Raw genomic sequence first — 19,776 nt, forward strand, 5'->3', positions numbered from 1 at the left:
ACAGTTAAGGGGTACAGTAGATAGAGTACCAGCTCTGAAATCAAGAGGTCCTGAGGTCAAATCTATGTACTTCATAATACAACAAGAAAAATGCCATCCTTCAGGGAGAAAAAAACCTGAGAAAAAGTGAATTTCCCCCCAACCCATGATAAAATAAAGCATCATGAACAGTAGATGAAGTACTGGACTTAGAAGTCAATGAAACCAAGAAACTGATAAGCCACTACCTTATGCTTGAAGACAAACTTCCTAGCTTTTTACAAATAACGTCACAGATTATGCTCAAAGGACTATCAAACTGTGCATACCCTTTGATCCAACAGTGCTTCTACTGGGTCTGTATTCCAAAGGGATCATAAAAAAGGGAAAATGATCCATATATGCAAAAATGTTTGTATAGCAGCCCTTTTTTTGTAGCGGCAAGGAATAGGAAACTGAGTGGATGCCCATCAGTTGGGAAATGGCTGGATAGGTTATGGTATATGAATGTAACGGAATAGAACAATCTTTTTGTTCTATAAAAAACAATCAACAGGATGATTTCAGAGAGGCCTGGAGAGACTTATATGAACTGATGCTAAGTGAAATGAGCAGAACCTGGAGATCACTGTACATAGCAACAAGATTATATGATGATCAACCATGATGGACTTGACTCTTTTCACCAATGAGGTGATTCAGGCCATTTCCAATAGACTTATGATGGAGAGTCATCTGAATCCAGAGAAGGGTTTATAGGGACTGAATATAAATCACAAATAGTTTTCATTTTGTTGTTGTTGTTGTTTTTTCCCTTTCTCATTTTTTCCCCTTTTTGATCTGGTTTTTCTTGTGCAGCATGCTAAATGTGGAAATATGTTTAGAAAAAACTGCACATGTTTAACCTATATTGGACTATTTGCTATCTAGGGGATAAAGAGAGAAAAATAAGGAACACAAGGATTTGCAGGAGAAAATGTTGAAAACTATCTTTGCGTGTATTTAAAAAAATAAAAAGCTACTGTTATTAAAATAAATCAATGAAGTCAGATTTCCTTAGAGGAAGTTCACATACTAGTAGTTTCTTATCTGAGAACAGAGTACAAGAGAGAGGGAGGGAGAGAGGGAGAGTGTATTTGTGTGTGTGTGTGTGTGTGTGTGTGTGTGTGTGTGTGTGTGTGTGTGTGTGTGTGTATGCTACTTACTATAACTTATTTCTCGATTTAGATATATACAAATGTAATATACATATGAAAATTTGGTCTATGCATGGAATTCAAGAGCTAATATGTTCACGTAGTTACTATCTGTATTCCTTGTTAAAAAAGATATATGTGATAAAGCAACACATTTTTTCTAGCAGCTTCAAAGAAAATTTCTCTATATTAGTTATCATTATTATTATTTTCATAGCTTTTAAGATTCGGAGTGGTGGGGAACTTAAAAACTATCTCGTCACATTATTTCACTTTTATAGGTAAGGAAACAGACCCAGAAAAATTAGGTAAAGTAACCAAGTTCAAACAGGCAGAAAATGCTAGAACCAGATTCAAATCCAGATCCCTCTGACTCTAAATCCAGCACCTTTACATTTTCATAAAATAAACCAGTATGGCATATTTTCCCAAGTTAAAAGTTAATGAGTAAACCTGAAAAACTCATATATTATTAAATTGGATGATGTCAAAAAATACAAATAAATTTTGATCATTTTTTCCCCTAAAATACATTTTTCTGTTTTTTAAATTTTTATATATGACTTTTTAAAAACATCATTAATCAAGAGTTATCTACCTTTTATACCCCTGTTTGGTAAAGAATAAACTTTTAATAACAGTGAAAAGTACATTTTCTGTTTTTCTATAATAGTTCCTTTTTAAGATATAGGTCATATATCCCTTTAGAACTTCCTATGTAATATGGTATCAGGTATTATTAATCTAATCCCTATTTCTATTGGGAAACTACTTTTCCCAGTAGTTTTATTCAACTAAGGAGTCTTCCAAATTTATATTTTTTAGTTTTCTCAAACAATGAGTTATTAGATTCCATTGTTTGTAACTCTTCCACAGTTCTAGTCTGTTTTTATCTTCATCTCTTTTTTTCCTACTTCCCTTTTGCTTTTCTAAATTAATTTCATAGTTTGGCAAAGCATTAAAATTGTAAATTAACTTTGGTCTTACTGTCATTTTTATTATATAGGCACAGTTGTAAAATGAATATTCCTTAACCTATTTGTTTAGTCATTTTGGTAGTATTCAACTTTTTGTGATTCCATTTGGAGTTTTTTTCTTGGCAAAGATACTGAAATAGTTTGCTATTTTTTCTAGATAAGTTACTATCTGTATTCCTTGTTAAAAAAGATATATGAGATAAAGCAACACATTTTTTCTAGCAGCTTCAAAGAAAATTTCTCTATATTAGTTATTATTATTATTTTCATAGCTTTTAAGATTCGGAGTGGTGGGGAACTTAAAAACTAACTCATCACATTATTTCACTTTTATAGGTAAGGAAACAGACCCAGAAAAATTAGGTAAAGTAACCAAGTTCAAATAGGCAGAAAATGCTAGAACCAGATTCAAATCCAGATCCCTCTGACAGAGATATGGGATTTGTCCAAAGACACATACAGCTAATAAGTATCTAAGACCAGATTTGAACTCAGGAAGAGGAGTCTTCAGAACTCTATACATTGCACCACTTAGCAAATCATAAGCTATTTAAATTGTTCTTTATTTTTTTTCATTAAGCATTCTGTAACGGAATTTATAAAGGTATTTTATGTACTTTTATAGACCTTGAGTATTTTGAGCATTATATAATTATTTGCAATGAGATTTCCCTTAGAATTTATTGATCTCAATTTTTGTATGTTTATTCACAATCTGAAATTTTGCTGAAGCAATTGTTTTAATATCTTTGCCAGGTTTCTGTTTTTTAAGTAAATCATCATGTCAACAGCAAATAGGGATCGTTTTTTCTGCACTTTTCCTTTCATTATACTTTTCTTTCTCATGTTGCTATTACTTAGAACTTATAGAATTGTGTGTATGTGTGTATAAAAATACAGTGAATTGCATCTTTAATTTACTCTTCAGGAAAAGCTTCCAGTCTATCTTCAAGTAATATAGGATTTTTTTTTTTTTTCCTGAAGCAATTGAGGTTAAGTGACTTGCCCAGGGTCACAGCCAGGAAATGCTAAGTGTCTAAGGCCAGATTTGAACTTGGCTCCTCCTGACTTCAGGGCTGCTGCTCTATCCACTGCATCACTTAGCTACCTCATATAAGATATTTTTTTTTTTTTTTAAATTTTTCTTTGCCTATACTTTGTAAGGTTTTGTTTTGTTTTCTAAACATGAGCATTATCCTTTGTCAGAGGCTTTTTGCTGTTTGTGTCACGTTAATCATATGGATTTAGATTTTTTTTGCTTTTTAGCAAGATACATCATATTTAGTGTTTTATGAATGCTGAATTATTGTTACATGTCTGATATATATCCAATCTGGTCATAATGAACTGTTTCTTGAATATATATGCCTTGGATGTAGTCTGTTTGACAAAGATTTAAATTTTTTTTTAAATGATACTTGTCTAAATTTCTAATAATACTGGTCTAGTTCTCCTATGCTTTAATTATTCTCTGGTTTAGGTTAGGAGGATGACATCTGTCTCATAAAAGGAGTCCCAACAGGATGTTTTTTCTTCTCAAATTTTGAGAATAATTTGTGTATCAGTACTATCTTAAAAGTTTGAAATATTTTTCCTATGAATATATGGGCCCCATTAATCTTATTTTTATGTTTTTGTTTTCTTTTTTTCTTTCTTTTTTTAGGGGGGAGGTGAGAGAAGGAGAGGCAATGATAGATGTTGTTCTTCTAAGACTGGATTAAAATTTCTAAGGGGTCCTTGATTAATATGAGTATTTTACATTTGTGATAAGCTTTTATTGCTAAGGCTCCATTTGGATATATGTGGGACTATGCTTTTCAAAATGTCAGGATGTCATAAAAAGAGAAAAATAAATTGAAATTAAGAACATTACTAAATTAGACTGCCACTAAGTTCCTCTCTATTTTTAAATATAGCCCTAATACCTAAATGAAAAATAAAAATAAACAGTTTAAGATATGTGAAAAAGGCAAAGTTATATATACTCCAATAGTTTTTATATACACTCCAGGACTTTTTGTATCCCATTGGGCCTATACATATGTGCCTATATAGATGAAATAACTATTTGTAGACCTAACTATATATTAACCAACTCTCCAATATTTAATTGTATGATAAAATTTGTTTAATTCCATATAGCCTTAAGTTGTGAGATGACTGTGCTATAGCAAAAATCATTATTCTAGTAATTTTAATGACTGAATTTTTATATCAGTAAATCCCTGCACTATCTATTTTGGATATATTGATTAAAGCAAGGACTCCATCTAGATATAAGATAGAGCAGGAAAGGATTTTTTCAGTCAAAAATAAAGTGGTTTTTCTTTTAAATCTAATTATATGTCTGGTTCATATGGTATTAAATGCACCATATATATACACATATATGTAAAAGATGATAGGAAAAGATAATGATAAATGTTGGAAGGGATGTGGAAAAACTGACACACTAATGCATTATTGGTGGAATTGTACAATGATGCAACTATTCTGGAGAACAATTTGGAATTATGCCCAAAAGGCTATAAAATTGTGTATACGCTTTGATTCAGCTATTGACTCTGTATTCCAAAAAAAAAATCAGAAAAGAGAAGGACCTACATGTACAAAAATGTTTGTAGTCTTTTTTATGGTGACAAAGAATTGGAAAACGAGTAGAATCCCATCAATTGGGAAATGGCTGAATAAGTTATGGTAAATGAAAATAATGGAATATATTTCTATGAAAATCATGAATAGGCTGATTTTTAGAAAGGTCTGGAGTTACATGAAGTGATGCTGAGGGATACAAGCAGAAACAATAAGACACTGTACACTGTAACAGTAAGACTGTGTGATGATCAACTATTATAGACTTGGTACTTCTCAGCAGTTCAGTGATCCAAAGCAACCCCAATAAACTTTGGATGAAAAAAGCTATCCACATGCAAAGAGAGAACTATGGAGACTAAATGTAAATCACATATAGTATGTTCACTTTTTTTTTCTCTTTTTCTTCTGTGTTTTTTTCACTTTTGTTCTAATTTTTCTCTCCCAACATGATTCATTAAAAAAAAAAAAAAGCTTAAAAAAAAAGTTGTACATGTATAGCCAAAATTAAAAAAAATAAATGTTTTATTTGTTAGAAATTTCTCAAAAACAATATTATATAACTAAAACAAATTTCAGAGGCAAAAATGAAAACACAAAAGATGCTTGAAAACTTGAGGTTATTTAAAGAGACAGAAAGGGAACTAATAAATTATTGCCCTAAGAAACAGATGATCACATTCTAAACAAGCATGTAATGGAATTAAAAATCAAAGATATTATAGTATGTTGTTAAATATCTTAATAAAATTAATCAGGAAATTTTATACGAGGCCCTGAACACCTTCCCCAAATAAGTATCAAAAAATCTGAGACTAGAAAAAAAATTATAAATTAGAAATAAGGATGCTCAAAGATTCTATATTTATCTATATATATAGATCTATGTATCTACCTACCTGTCTATCTATCTAATTGCACTTTCAGGAACCAAATTCGAACAAAATTCCTTAACCTACTCAACCCACTTCCTTGACTTTTAAAATTAGATTGTAATTTTGGTACCAAAATTTGAAAATTTTTTCAATGCACTTCAAAATTATAAATAATTGAGATTTGCTTATATAAAAAAAACATAAAAACCAAGGTAAAGATATTTTAAAAAGAAAACAAAGTAGCTCCTTTTATTTAAATCAAAAGCTAAGTAGGTGAAGAAATTCTTGTTAAAAAATATTCTGAAACTAAAGCCTTTAAAATCTAAATGTTCTAAGTAATTCTCTAAAGATTATAAATTGCAGAGACCATATCAATCTTCATCAGTACATGTAGATTCTTTATTCAAGTTCCCTACACTTTAGCAAAGACATGTCTAGTCCCTATTCTCAACATGCCTTGTCCTTGATGGGAAAGATCCAAACTTGGGAATAATCAAGAATTAAGCCCTTTGTAGAGGATAGTTACTAAAAGAAGGGGAGCAGGATACTGTTTGAGAATAATCTAAAAATTTAGAAAACCAAAAAAGAAATGATAAAAATAGAGCATGGTATTACTTACAAAGGAAAAATAAAATGCAAAAATTTCCAAACAAAAGTTAATATAATTTAAAAAAAAGTATAATAATGAAATAAATAAATAGAAAGGCTGATAAAGCAGTAGTGAAAAGGCACTGCGTTGAATGTAAGCTATTATAAAACTACTATTGTATGTATTGGTTACATCACTAACTCAACCTGTCCATATGCTATCTTAAATGACAAATGAAAACACATTCACTTTAGTTGCATGATGGTAATAAAGAGAAAAAAGCATTATTTGTGAATATGTTTTTAAAAAGTAAAAAGCATGTAAGTGCAAAATGTGATTAAAAAGTGACAGTAGTGATATGACATAGAATTATAAAATAATCTTCACAAGATTTTGTATACCAGTGAAACATAAATCTCACAGTTCACTTTCTAATTCTGCAACCCCAGGGATGGGAGGGAATGAGAAAAGGTATAGAGCATAGTCACAAAGATGAATATAGAAAATCTGTTTTTAAAATAAATGAATAGATAAATATCAGTCAGCTTATGAGAAAAGATTATGAAAGATTATTCAAATGTGTAAAAAGTCTTTATATAGACTCTACTTAATTAAAGATAGAGTACAAAAAGAAACTATCTTAAAATACAATAGGGAGGAATCAATATTTCTTAAACCTAATAGTGTTGTTGAGCACTGAAAAAAAAAAGACCAATAAAAGCTGTGGAATTTCTTTGACCCTATTTGAAAACAGGATGAATTCTGCCTTATGTGGGACAGTTTCGGTGGTTTAAGGGAAATGTGCTCTCAAAATCCCTTGCTGTCTTATTACTAATTAGAACTACACTATATAGCCGAAAATCATTTAAGTCATTCATCTTCAAATTAGTTTCATTTTTTCAATCAAACTTCATATAATATGAATACAAACCATCAATTCTACTTTTTACACTAAAATTCATACATAAAGGACCTATATATGTTAGGAGTTTAATGAGAAGTGCATTTAAAGATTTAAAATTTTAAGAGATTATTTTATTTGTTAACGTACCTGTATCTTTAGAGCCCCTTAGTACAAATGAATCTAGGTCTACTGATTTTGGTCTAAGAGGAACTTGTTCAGAATCTAACTTTGGTTTCAATCCTGGCTCATTTTCTGCCTTTGTTGAGAAGGGAACTTCCCCATTGAGCCTAAAATGAAGAAACAAAGAGACATAGTGATCATTTAATATATGCAAATAATAAAAAAAATTAAATCAAACTAGTACTATTTTCATAAAAAAGTTAATATAAACTTTTAAAGGCAAATAATATGAAATTTATGTGTAATATGATGCTTTTTCTGATGCCTAAGTTTAAAGATAAAAAATTTTTTAAAAAGATTCAGGCAACTTACAAAAAAATAAAAATGGAAATTTTATTTTATTCTTCATATTCTATAAAACTAACCAGTATAAATAAAATAAATAATAATATCACAAAGGCAATAATATTTTTGGGATATAAGCTAGTAAGATTAACATTTTGTCAAGAATAAACAGAAAAGAAGGTAAGAAAGTTACTTAAAAAAAAAAAAAAAAAAACAACTCAGTAATGGAATTAATTATTTGATGGCAGAAAAAGTAACTTAAAATGAAGTGACTTACTTAGATCCAGGTGGTGGTGGTGGAGGAACTGGTTTTTCAGGTCGCTTTGGATACATCATCCCTGAGGATCTTAATAAATTGTTGGTTTTGTTAGGAGGAGTAGGTTTCTTGGGTGGGACTTGGGGAGCACTTGGCTTTAAAGGTTTCTGTTCCAAGGATGATTTTTCATCTATACAAAATTTTTTTTTAGAAATAAAGTAAGCATAATCCAAACTATTTAGGTTTTCTGAGAGCTATTATATGTACATATGTTTATGACACTGTTCTCTTAATAAAAACCAAACAATAAATCTACAAATCTATAAATCTACTTAAATGATTTATATCATTTAAACTTATATCTATATTCTATATCTAATATATAGATATTCCATATCTATATATAAATTTGTAACTATATTATTTAAACTTATATCAATAAATCTACAAATCTATAAATCTACTTAAATGACTGTGTAAATGTGCACATAGTGTATATAAACACATATACATACATATAATTTATGTCATATACAAATTATACACAATTTAGACATTACACACACATACATACATACACACAAACCACACACAGACACACACACACACACACAAGTTTTCTTGAGCTAGTGGCCAAATTCTTCAGATTGGCCACAAATTTAATTTAGAGTTGGATATTATGATATTATCAAAATGAATTCATCTGCTAGGAGGGATATCTGGACGACCTCATTTTATCTTAAAGCCTTTATGTGTAGCTATCTCCAATTAAAAAGTTAGATTCCTCACAATAAGGAACTACCTTTTGGTATTTACAGCTTGGCATATTATAAATGCTTAATAAATGCTTTCTCAAACATTCATTCAATGATAAGGAACCCATTTTTAGCTAGCTTTGTATTAAATCTTCATCACAGTACTAAGTACCTTTGTAAAGTATTTCTCGCTTTTTTTATATGCCTCCCTCTGTATGACTGACTAGAGTAGTAACAAATTAAGAATCTTCTTGTTCTCCCCTTCCCCTATAAGAAATCTAGCATAATTTTGACATATAAAAGGGAGACATTATCTTGAAGTATTGAAAATCTTTCAGGTGATATTCAGGTAATACCTTGCTTTACTGAATTGAATAGTTTTTTGTTTTTGTTGTTTAAAAAGTTTTTTAGTTTTTAAGTTTAAAAAAAATGAACATAGAGGGAATCTTGTATTTTCAACATCTTTTAGCCAAATATGATGGTAAATATGTAGTCTACTATGGAATATCATTTTTGAAAGTTTACTTGCTTTTCTTTTATTACCTCCAACAATCATGTCTTTAATGTATATATGTTATGATTCTCATTAAAAAAAAAACACAAAAAAAACCAGACCTATTTAGCAACAGTTCATATCTGATGAAATATCAAGTCCAATATTTTTGCCATGCCTCTAATATTTTTTCTGATGCCCTAAAAATCAAAGTCGTATTGCTCAAAATTGTTAGCTCTAGAGTAGATTTCTACATGTTTTAATCTAGTTACTACTTTTCATTTCCTTTAATGTCATTTCTATTTCTTCAAGTTGTAAAAGAACTGTTAAAATGTTGAGTTCAAATGTGATGACTATTGTTCTTGAGGGTATTAAAAAAAAAAAAAAAAGAGCCTGTTTTATAAGTTTCAGATATTTTATTCATCTTTTGTCCATAAGTTTTGGATACTTTATTCATCTTTTGTCCTATATAAGACACAAATTCTGAAATATACATTAAGCAGTAAATGATGTGGGAATGGAAATCAGAAAAGATCTGATTCTTCTTTTTCAGTCGTGTTCAACTTTGTAACCCACTTTGGGATTTCTTGGCAAAGATATTGAAGTAATTTGCTATTTCCTTCTTCAGTTCCTTTTACAGATAAGGAACTGAGGCAACAAGACTAAGTGACTTGGCCAAAGTCACATATCTAGTAAACGTCTAAGGCCAGATGTGAACTCAGGAAGATGAATCTTCTCGATTCCAGGCTTAGGCACTCTATCTGCTGTGCCACCTAGCTGCAATAACTTATCCGTTTAGATATAAATTAATCCATGGGAGGTGATAAGATCAGCAAGTAAATACTGCAGAGATCCTGGCAATCTGAAAAATTTATGTAAAAATTTTTGGCCTTCCCTTCATAACAAAGAAATCGTTTGAATTTGAAAAATTTATGTAAAAATTTTTGGCCTTCCCTTCATAACAAAGAAATCGTTTGAATTTTTTTTTAAATTACCATACAATATTACACATATTCTATGCATTTTCTAAGTTTCTAAACTTTTTCTATACTGTTAGCTGGACTTTATGTGCCAGCTGCAGTTTCAACAAAACTTCCCAAAATTCCCACTTGATTTTTTATGCCAACCTAAATATATGAAACTATGATGGGTCAAGTTACTATATGGAAAGTATAGTAAGTTTCAACAAAACTCCCCAAATTTTCCACTTGATTTTTTTATGCCAACCTAAATGTATGTTAACTATGATGGATAAAGTTGTTATATGGAAAAGTGAACTGTATAGTTAACAACACCACCTACTATAAGGAGATTAGATTGGTTTCTTAACAGGCAAGAAAACCATTCCAAAGACTTAATTGATTCAGGGATAAGGTTTGAAGCATTATTGCAGTTTACTGGTCACCAGAAACATAAAAAATTCAGGCCATTCTTCAAGCTTCATGGAATCCTTGTGACCGTTTGAGTCAATATATGACTAAGATTTCTGAACAAGACCAACTTCCAGAGGAGACAAGGAAAACTGACTCTTATCTGAATCCATGCTATAATTTTGCTGAATATCTTCTTCCATGATATTAAATTCCTTCTAAAAAAAATTATATGGTCTAGAAATTTCATTTCTAATCCTAAGCTTAAATCATTAGAATAGCCTTGAACCTGGCCTAGAAATTCAGAGTTGCCAGGAGGATTAGTTTGGAAAGACTGAAATGAAGAAAGACCTATGAGAAGTGAGAATCTTGGGGTTAATTACTATAGAAAGTCTGGCTTCCTGTGGCACTAATACATACAGCACATCATCTAGAAAGATCAGAAAACACAGAGCATTAGGCAGGCAGATCTGGAATGTGTCAATAATCTGAAGAAGTGGGCATATGGACCAAGGTGTCAAATGTACCCTATCTGATTTACTGAAAATTAAAGAAATGAGGTGTTGCTAAGTTAGTTTTAAGCAAAGTGAGCTTCCATCTCACTCCAGAATGTGTGGCATGTCAATAATTAGTATTTATGGTGTACTTTAAAAGAATTACAAAGTGCTTCACAAAAATTAACTCATTTATCCTCACAACAATCCTGGAAAGCAGATACTATTACTATACCCATTTTATAGATGAGGAAACTGAAGCAGAAGTTAAATGCCATTAAGAGAGTCTGAGATCAAATTGAAACTGGATTCCACATCCAGTGCTCTATTTATTCACTTACTGTACCACCTACCTGCCTATTATACTGTAATAAGAACTTCCAGATTGAAAGTAACCTACACCTTCCCCAATTTGCAGCAGTTAAAGTGGCTTCAAATTTCTATGTTGTCTAGGCAAACAAGACTTTAGCACTAGTTCTCTGGCAACATCTTCTTTGCTCCTTTGTTTAAGCAAAGGTAAATGAATGGTAATCTTTATAATGGATGTTTCTAACCTTGGAAGTTAAGAACTTGTGATTTGGGAGGATAGGAGATCCTAGGTATTTTTTTTTTAATTTTATTTATAAATTTTTTGACATTATATATGCATGAGTAATTTTTAAAATAACATTATTCCTTGTATTCATTTTTCCAAATTATACCCTCCCTCCCTCTACTCCCTCCCCTAGATGACAGGCAATCCCATACATTTTACATGTGTTACAATATAACCTAGATACAATATATGTGTGTAAATACCATTTTTTTGTTGCACATTAAGTATTAGATTCCGAAGGTATAAGTAACCTGGGTAGATAGACAGTAGTGCTAACAATTTACATTCACTTCCCAGTGTTCCTTCTCTGGGTGTAGTTGTTTCTGTCCATCATTGACCAACTGGAAGTGAGTTGATCCTAGGTATTTGTTAAGTGATGCTGTCTACATTGCAAGAAATATCCTAATATAGCTATTTCAGCAATAAGAGAAGAAAATCATGACAGAAAAAGGAAACTAAGTCCTGGCTTGGCTTGGCCAAAACTAGTTACCTCAAAGGACATAATCAGAGTCCAGATATACTGTATGGCCAGTAAGAAAAGGCAAATGGTACCTGGCAGTTTCAAATGGACCACAGAGGTTGAAGGTTGTCACACTGATTGCTGAGGTCATTTCTGATGGCCTCATTTCTGAAGGCACCAGCAGTCTCATGGGCAATGATTTGGTGGGGAGGGAGGAAGGAGAGGGATGCAGGGGGCAACATTAGAAGAAACGGTAGCCAATACAAAGCGGCCAATCATAACTCTGTGGATTACTATAACCCTCAATTAAACTGATACGGCCTCCTCGCTACTACAGTTAGGAACCACAGGGTATAAATTCCATAACTGCCTTTAATCCAAGACTAAATTGTTGGGCAGTGCCTTGCTCTTTAACAATAAGATGATGAAATCATCTCTGCATAACTAGATAGTGGCTCCTGCAAGAAGTGGGAAATATCTGTAGAAACCTATAAAGGGGCAAAGGCACATGGGACTGGAAAGAAAGTGGGGGGTGGAATAGACAGAGGAGGAGAAGTTTCTGGCTGGTGAGCAAGAGTGGTGGTACAAAGCATATCTTGGTAATGACCCTGGCACTAATTACACATGAAAAAAAGATAATGACCTCTTGTTAACTATAATTGACCTGTAATAAGGATCACTGAGTATAAAGGAAATATCATTCTATGATCCCAATGTTTCACATGGACCAGAGAACACAGCAATAGGCAGGCAGATCTGGAATGTGACAATAATCTGAAAGATGGAGATGGACATTAAATGAATGGGAATGAGAGAGCCAAGAGCTGGAGCTGGGAAATAGATTTTTTCTTTAGTAATTAGGTTTAATAAGTAGAATAAAAGGAATATGCTAACCACTGAAAAATGAATCTAGACAGAGTATCAGTGGCTAGAAAGAATGATGAACACAAGTTGTAACCGAGGAGGTAAGTTAGCTGCCTAAGTCTTCTATCTTTTTTTACAACTTAGATCAATATTCCATTCTCTTATACTAATTTAAGCTTTTCTAATCATAAAAATCCCTTCTCTAATTACATTAAACATTCTTGCAGTAGTAACTTTTGCCAAAAAAACAAAAAGCCCTTACCCTTTTCTTCAAGCCTAGAAGAAAAATATTTCTTCTCTAAAACTGCAGGCTCAGGCTTGGAAGCTAAAAAGAAAAAACAAAAGCACCAGACATTTCATTGGCTGTTTATAATTGCAAAATACAATCATAATTCTTCCTATACTTAATAACAACAACAACAAAAGTTGAGCTTTTAACTCTGAATAGATAAATGGTTTAAGGGCATATCACTAGACAACAAGTCAAAATACCTGGGTTCCACCTAGTATTTATTGGCTCTATCATTAACAAGTCTCTAACTTCAGCCAAGTCACTTTTTTCTCTCTGAGCCTTAGTTTCCTAATCTATATAATAAAGTCATTGCACTTGATGGTAACTAAACCACCCTCTTCCACTTTTTAGCACTGTTTTCCAATGAAATAGTGATAGAATAAAAGGAGGACAAAGTACACAAAGATTAAACTATTTATTATTAGCAAATGAAATTCTTAAGGCAAAAACAAAGTGAAAGATTTGAGAGTCTAGAAGATCTATGTTCAGACCAACAGATGAGAATTTCCAAGTTCCCATTAGCTCCTAAGAAATAGGCAACAAAATTATTCTTCCACAAAGAAGAAATGTCTTGGCATCTGGGCAGTAAAGTGACTACCCTTCTGATGCAAACCACACAAGGCATTTTAAAATAATGACAAAATAAAGGGAATAACAGAAAACTAGGTGGCACAGTGGATAGAACACTAGCCCTGAAGTCAGGAGGACCTGAGTTCAAATCCAATCTCGGACACTTGACACTTCCTAAATGTGTGACCCTGGGCAAGTCATTTGACCCCAAATGCCTTAGGGGGAAAAAAAAGGAATAAACTAAATTACCTAGAAAGTCCTTGTATACAATTCTTTGTGATTTGTCTTTTTTGAGGTTGTTTTGGCAAAGACAGAGTGGTTTATCACTTCTTTTTCTAGTTCATTTTATAGGTAAACTGGATTAAGTGACATGTCCAGGGTCACACGCTATTACATGTCTGGGCCCATATACAAAGTCAGATCTTCTAGGTTTAACCAGCTGAGCTGGCCCTATCTATAAGGCCTATAGATATCTATCCTTAGCCTATTCAATACAGTATGATTTTAATGACAAGGAAAAGGTTTCATATCCAAAGGAATCTTCTTCTACCTATTGGCTATTCAGAATTTCCATAACAGGAAATACCTATCACTGAACATTTACAGATCATATAGTATCTTAGAATTGTAAGAGATGGATGTTAAAGGTCACATAGTCTAATCTGTTTATTTTACAAAGAAAGAGGTCCAGAGATGAACTATTTGTCAAAGATTATATATACTATGTAGCACAGTGGAAAGAACACAAGACCTAGATTCAGGAAACGTGTGTTACAGATTCTTGGTTCAGACATTTAAAAGATACAAAAGGCATTTATAATTTCCAAAGTCTCAGTTTTCTCATCTGTAAAACCATGTCAACAATAATTGCAGTGAAAACTTTGGGACTGTCATGAGGAAAATGTTTTATATATCCCTAAAACACTAAGTTTTAGTAATAACAGAGCTGCAAATGAAACCTAGGTCCATAGGTCAAATGTAAACACACTCTCTCTCTCTCTCTCCAATGTCTTACATTGCTTGTACAAGTTTCAAAATTTAAAAGACAGTTCCAGATTTTTTCCTATTTTATTGGAAGAGGAGTGTTAAAGGGGAGTTGGGAGAGAGATATTTAAGGAAGGAGAGGAGAGAATGCAGATGTCATTGAGAAAGAAATGTGAGCAGAGATCATAGAAAAAAACTATCCTTTTCATGTTAACATTATTTCTGTACAAATAGAAGATATTCCTAGTATTATTCATATTCTATTTGATATCTTATTTGTAATTATTAAGGATCTAAAAAAGTAAAAGATACAAAGACAAAGTATTATAGAATAAATGCCATAAGGCAAAAGCATTTACCACTGGATGTCAGAACAATGACCATCCATCACTAAGAAAGCGGTAATTTAAAAAAAAAAAAAAAAAAAGCCTGATAATAGGAGAAAGTCAGGCAAATTTTGAAAATATTTAACTAAAATTCTTTAATTTTCTACTGTTTTTTTCAAAGATTGATTAATTCTGCTAGAGAATATACCATTTTAATGACAAGGATAGAAATAATGACATTTCATTAAATGCTCATCCTATTCCTATGTTCTTTCATACAACATTACGTTGAAACCAAATAACATGTTTTTACATACCTAGACCTTTGGAAGGGGGTGGTGGCTTCTTTGGTTTCTGTTAAAATAAATTAGTAAAAAGTTATTAGAGCATATAGCCTTTTTTTTTAATAAAAAGTTTGAACAGTTTTACCTGTACCAAAGAAGAGAGAAGGTGGAGAGAAAGGGGGAAAATAAGAAGGTGATGAGATGAGAAACAAGCTTGCTCAACTGGAGAGCTCCCAAAAAATACCAAAAAAAAAAAAAAAAAAAAGTATAGTGAGTGCCTGCCAACTGCACAATTTTATCCCTGGTCAAAAATCAGTTAATGTTTTCAAAAAGGAATGAGTACAATTGAAACAGAAATCTATTTTAAAGTCAATAATCCTGAGAATAGTGGAATAAAAATGCTATCACTCACTGCATTCTGAGTTTTAAAACTCCCAAGTACTAGTTCATCTTTTGAGATTATAAAAGCAGTTCTTAGAGCAGATATATATATATGAAATTTCTAGGGTGAAAATCCTAACAACTGACAGCATCTTATCTTCAGCATGAAGTAATATTTAAAATACATTGAATATTAATCTGATTAATATTAAATATATTTAAAAATACTTAATTTCATAGTACAATTAAATTAAGAAGTGGTTATTTAAGATTTCTATTTACTGATCTGTTTGTCTAGGCAATTTATATTTTTGTAAATATTCATCAATTTTGCTCAGATTTATTGGCAGATAATTGGGCAAAATATTTTCTAATGATATTTCTTTGATGGTGATGATTTCAGAGTTTTTACCTTGACATTGGATATTTGTTTTCTTTTTTCTTCTTTTTAAATAAAATTAAACAATAGCTTATCTTATTGCTTTTTCAAAAAGCCAGCTCCTTGATTTTATTGGCTCAAAAGATATACCCCACAATTTTTGGTATGCCACCTCACTGTTTTCATTCTTAATGAAATGGGTTCTATGATTTTTTCTTTGGTCCACTTGTTCTTTAGGATTAGTTTTCAATTAATTTCCACTGCCTTTGCTACATGTAATTTTTACTGCATATGTTCTAAAAAGAATAGCTAATATTGCTGATTTTTTATATTTAACTGAGGTTTTTTATCCTCTATTACACTATTTTTGTGCAGTGTCATGTGCTACTGGAAAAAAAGGTTTATTTCCTTTCTTCCCCATTCAGTTTTCTCCAAGCAGCTGTCATATCTAACTTTTCTTATTTTTTTATTGGACTTATAGAATTTTCAAAAGACAGCTGAGGTCCCGCACTAATATTGTTTTGCTATTTCTTCCTATAATTCACTTCTCCTTTGAGAATTTGGATTGCAACAATTAAATTAAAAATGGAAAACCAAAGTTTTCAATTAAAATAAATGCTTCAAGAATGTTTTTTTTTTTAAAGTTTTAAGCAAAAGCCCAGATTTCTATTAGGTCTACACAAAGTTCCTGAAGCCCTTGATCAGACCCATTTTTACAAGGGCTTCATTAAATTAAAAAAAAAAATCCCCTTTGCTTCACAACAATTCTGGCCCATTTGACAATTCCATTTCTCTTTACCCCTCAAAAAAGTTTTATGAGTATTTCATGTCATCTTTTAGGATACAGATTACTATACTTGATTTTTCACTTAAATAAGGATAATATGATTAAAATAGTAAAATTAACTATCCATCATCTCAGTTTGTTTTCCTTTTTGGTTCCCAGACACGACAATGGATTTTAAAAAGAGAGAAGATCATGAGCTAAGAGGATAGATGGTTTAAGAGTCAAGAAGAAGAACTGAAGCCCCAACCTAGCCTCTGATACATACTATCTCTATAATCCCGGGGTAGCTATATAATTCTCAGTGCTCTCAGACAATGAATGAAGACTCTTAAGTTGCAGCCCAGGTGCAGGGTTGTTTCATTAAATAGAAAGACTTTTCACCATAGGGAACATATGAAACCTATGAAATTATATGTCAAATTAAAACAACAAGAAAGAGATATGCTTCAAATATAGTAAGTGCTTTAATAAATGCTTCATGACTGACTGATGAAAAACCAATTAATTAAGGCATCTATATTAGAAAGCACAAATGGACTGGAATCTTAAAAAAAAAATTACAAAAATGTTAGCCAAATTACAGTTATTTATACAGTGCTTTACAAATAAGGACATATAGAATGCCATCTTTTACTATTATTATTGAGTTTTGGATTTGCCATTAAACTTGCATCAAAAAAGTAAATCCTAAACTCTGTAGAGTAGCACTCATTTTCCTCTTGTATTTATTTTATAAGCATATACTTCCATCTGTTAAAAATCTAAAGATTATTTTACTTTCTGTCTTTTGGCTTACCAATATCTATCTCTCTGGTTGTTCCTTGTAATGAATTATCCATAATCAACCCCTTAATTATGAGCATGTTTTCACATTTCTGCTCTAGTCCTCTTTTGTACTATTGCCGAGTCTCTTACCTCCCACAGCGTTCAATCATCATTTCTCTGCAAATTGAGTCCTAGGATTAATAATGTGGTTATGGTCTCTCTGTTCTTCTAGCTAAAGTGTCCTATAGATAACTCAAACTCAACATATCTAAAAAAAGAATTCACTATCTTTCCCTTGAAATCTGCCATTCATTTTCAAAACTCCAGATTTCAGGTGAAAGAATTATTATCCTTGTAATCTCCCAAGTTCACAAAATTAGTCATCCTAGGCTGCTTACTCTCTCTCACAAACCATATCCAATTAGTTTGAAAAATCTTATTAATTCTATATCCACACCATACTGGGAGGTCAAAAGCACAAGTACTCTTCTCCTCATTTCACAGATAAATAAACCAAGACTCTAAGCAGTTAAGTGATTCTGCCCATGGCTAAGCAGCTGGCAAGTATCTGAGGAACAATTCAGTTCTGGTTCATGTGACTTCAAATTCAGCCCTGGTTCCACTACAAGGGGTGAAACCTTTTTTCTGGCAAGGGCCATATGGATAGTCATGACATTTGTGGGCCATACAAAATTAGCAACTTATAGAACTCAAGCAATGGGAGATTGTTGTATCTAGCTTTCAGCTCATCCATCATCTGGAGCTGCCTTAACAAATAATTTCATGGGCTCATTACATATAGCTTGTGGTCTGGATGTTTCCTTCTTAATCCATGACACTGAAAGCAAAATAGAAATTATAAAGGATGGGAAGAAAAGAGAAGGGAAAGGAAGAAGAGTTTATTAAGTGCCCATTATATGCTATACACTATGCGAAGTGTTTTGCAAATATCTCTTTTGATCTTTTCAATAACCCTAGGAAGGAGGTTTTCAAGGCCATATTTTAACTCAGATTTATCAGAGTCCAGGTCTAGCCCTCTGCCTAATGCCTATTATGTCACCTCATTTACAATGTAGACAAACATCTAACTCAAAAAAAAATTTAAATTAAGGCTAGTAATAATTTGTGATCTTGTTTATGATCAAATTTTTTTCTTTCCATAATTGTAAAGAAAAACTTAAACAGCATCAAATAAAGATAAACTATTTAAATGATGTACAGCAAAAACATGCTAGTCAGTAAGTGTGACCATTTTAAGAAACTTCCAAAATGAATCTATGAACTTATAAAACAATGAGTTGGGAGATTGCTGTAAAAAAGATTTAATCCATAGGATTTTTTTAAATGATAAGAATCATAGATTTGGGGGCCTGATAGAATCTTACATTATCTACTCCCAAATAACCTCATCTTACACATGAAGTTGAAAAAAGCCTAAATAAGGTGAATGATTTGTCATGTAGATACTAAATAGCATAGTTGGGATTCTAACTTAGCTTGCTTCTTCACTAAAATTCCAACTTTTTTGTTAATGATAAGTAGTAATTTGTCTGGTGCACAGATTCTTAACTTGGGATCTATGAACTTTTTAAATATCATGAAAGATGTATTTCAACATCTGTGGTTTCTTTTGTAATCCTCTAGGAAAGAATCTGTCAGCTTCAAACTGCTTAAGAGAGCTATATACAAGATTTAAAAATTTCTGACCTAATGCATTTAAATGTTTTGATTTGCAATAATGTAATTTGCATTTAACTTTTTCAGAAACTTATTTCACTTGACTTCCTTTAAGACAAGTTCAAATCCCACCTTCTCCAAGAAACCTTTTTTGATCCCCCGCATTGATGGTAATGATTTTCCTTTTTTAAATAAGATTCCCTTCCATTATTCTGTATATATCTTGTATAGAACTATATCTATATATCATCTCTTGAAATTAGAACTAGAAAAGACAAGAATCTATTACAATTCTGTACTTTACAGAAGAAATTAAAGGAAAAAGATTTTAAAGGACCTTCCAAAGGTAACAACAAATAGAACCTGGATTTAAATAAGGGTCATTAGAGTACAAATTGAATATTTTTTTGCAATATATTCTTGTGTATACTGGCAGGGGGGGGGGAGAGATAACAGGAGGGAGTGAT

At 31.6% G+C, this 19,776-nt stretch overlaps 1 protein-coding gene across 13 annotated transcripts in view; it reads right to left on the reverse strand.

Annotated features, from left to right (window-relative positions):
• The window catches only part of CD2AP (CD2 associated protein), a 156,866-nt gene that overhangs the window by 48,637 nt on the left and 88,453 nt on the right, over positions 1-19,776 (reverse strand). For 7 of the 13 annotated variants that reach the window (XM_074310716.1, XM_074310712.1, XM_074310722.1 and 4 more), the window contains 3 exons: positions 15,354-15,390; positions 7,855-8,023; positions 7,260-7,399 (listed from right to left, as the gene is read on the reverse strand). In XM_074310716.1, coding sequence (XP_074166817.1) covers positions 7,260-7,399; positions 7,855-8,023; positions 15,354-15,390 — 346 coding nt within the window. Of the gene's footprint in view, positions 1-7,259; positions 7,400-7,854; positions 8,024-13,126; positions 13,190-15,353; positions 15,391-19,776 lie in introns of all 13 variants that reach the window. The other 6 variants (XM_074310710.1, XM_074310715.1, XM_074310713.1 and 3 more) reach the window with 1 other exon arrangement.

This window comes from Sminthopsis crassicaudata, chromosome 4, assembly GCF_048593235.1.
Source record: "Sminthopsis crassicaudata isolate SCR6 chromosome 4, ASM4859323v1, whole genome shotgun sequence".
NCBI classification, from domain to species: Eukaryota; Metazoa; Chordata; class Mammalia; order Dasyuromorphia; family Dasyuridae; genus Sminthopsis; species Sminthopsis crassicaudata.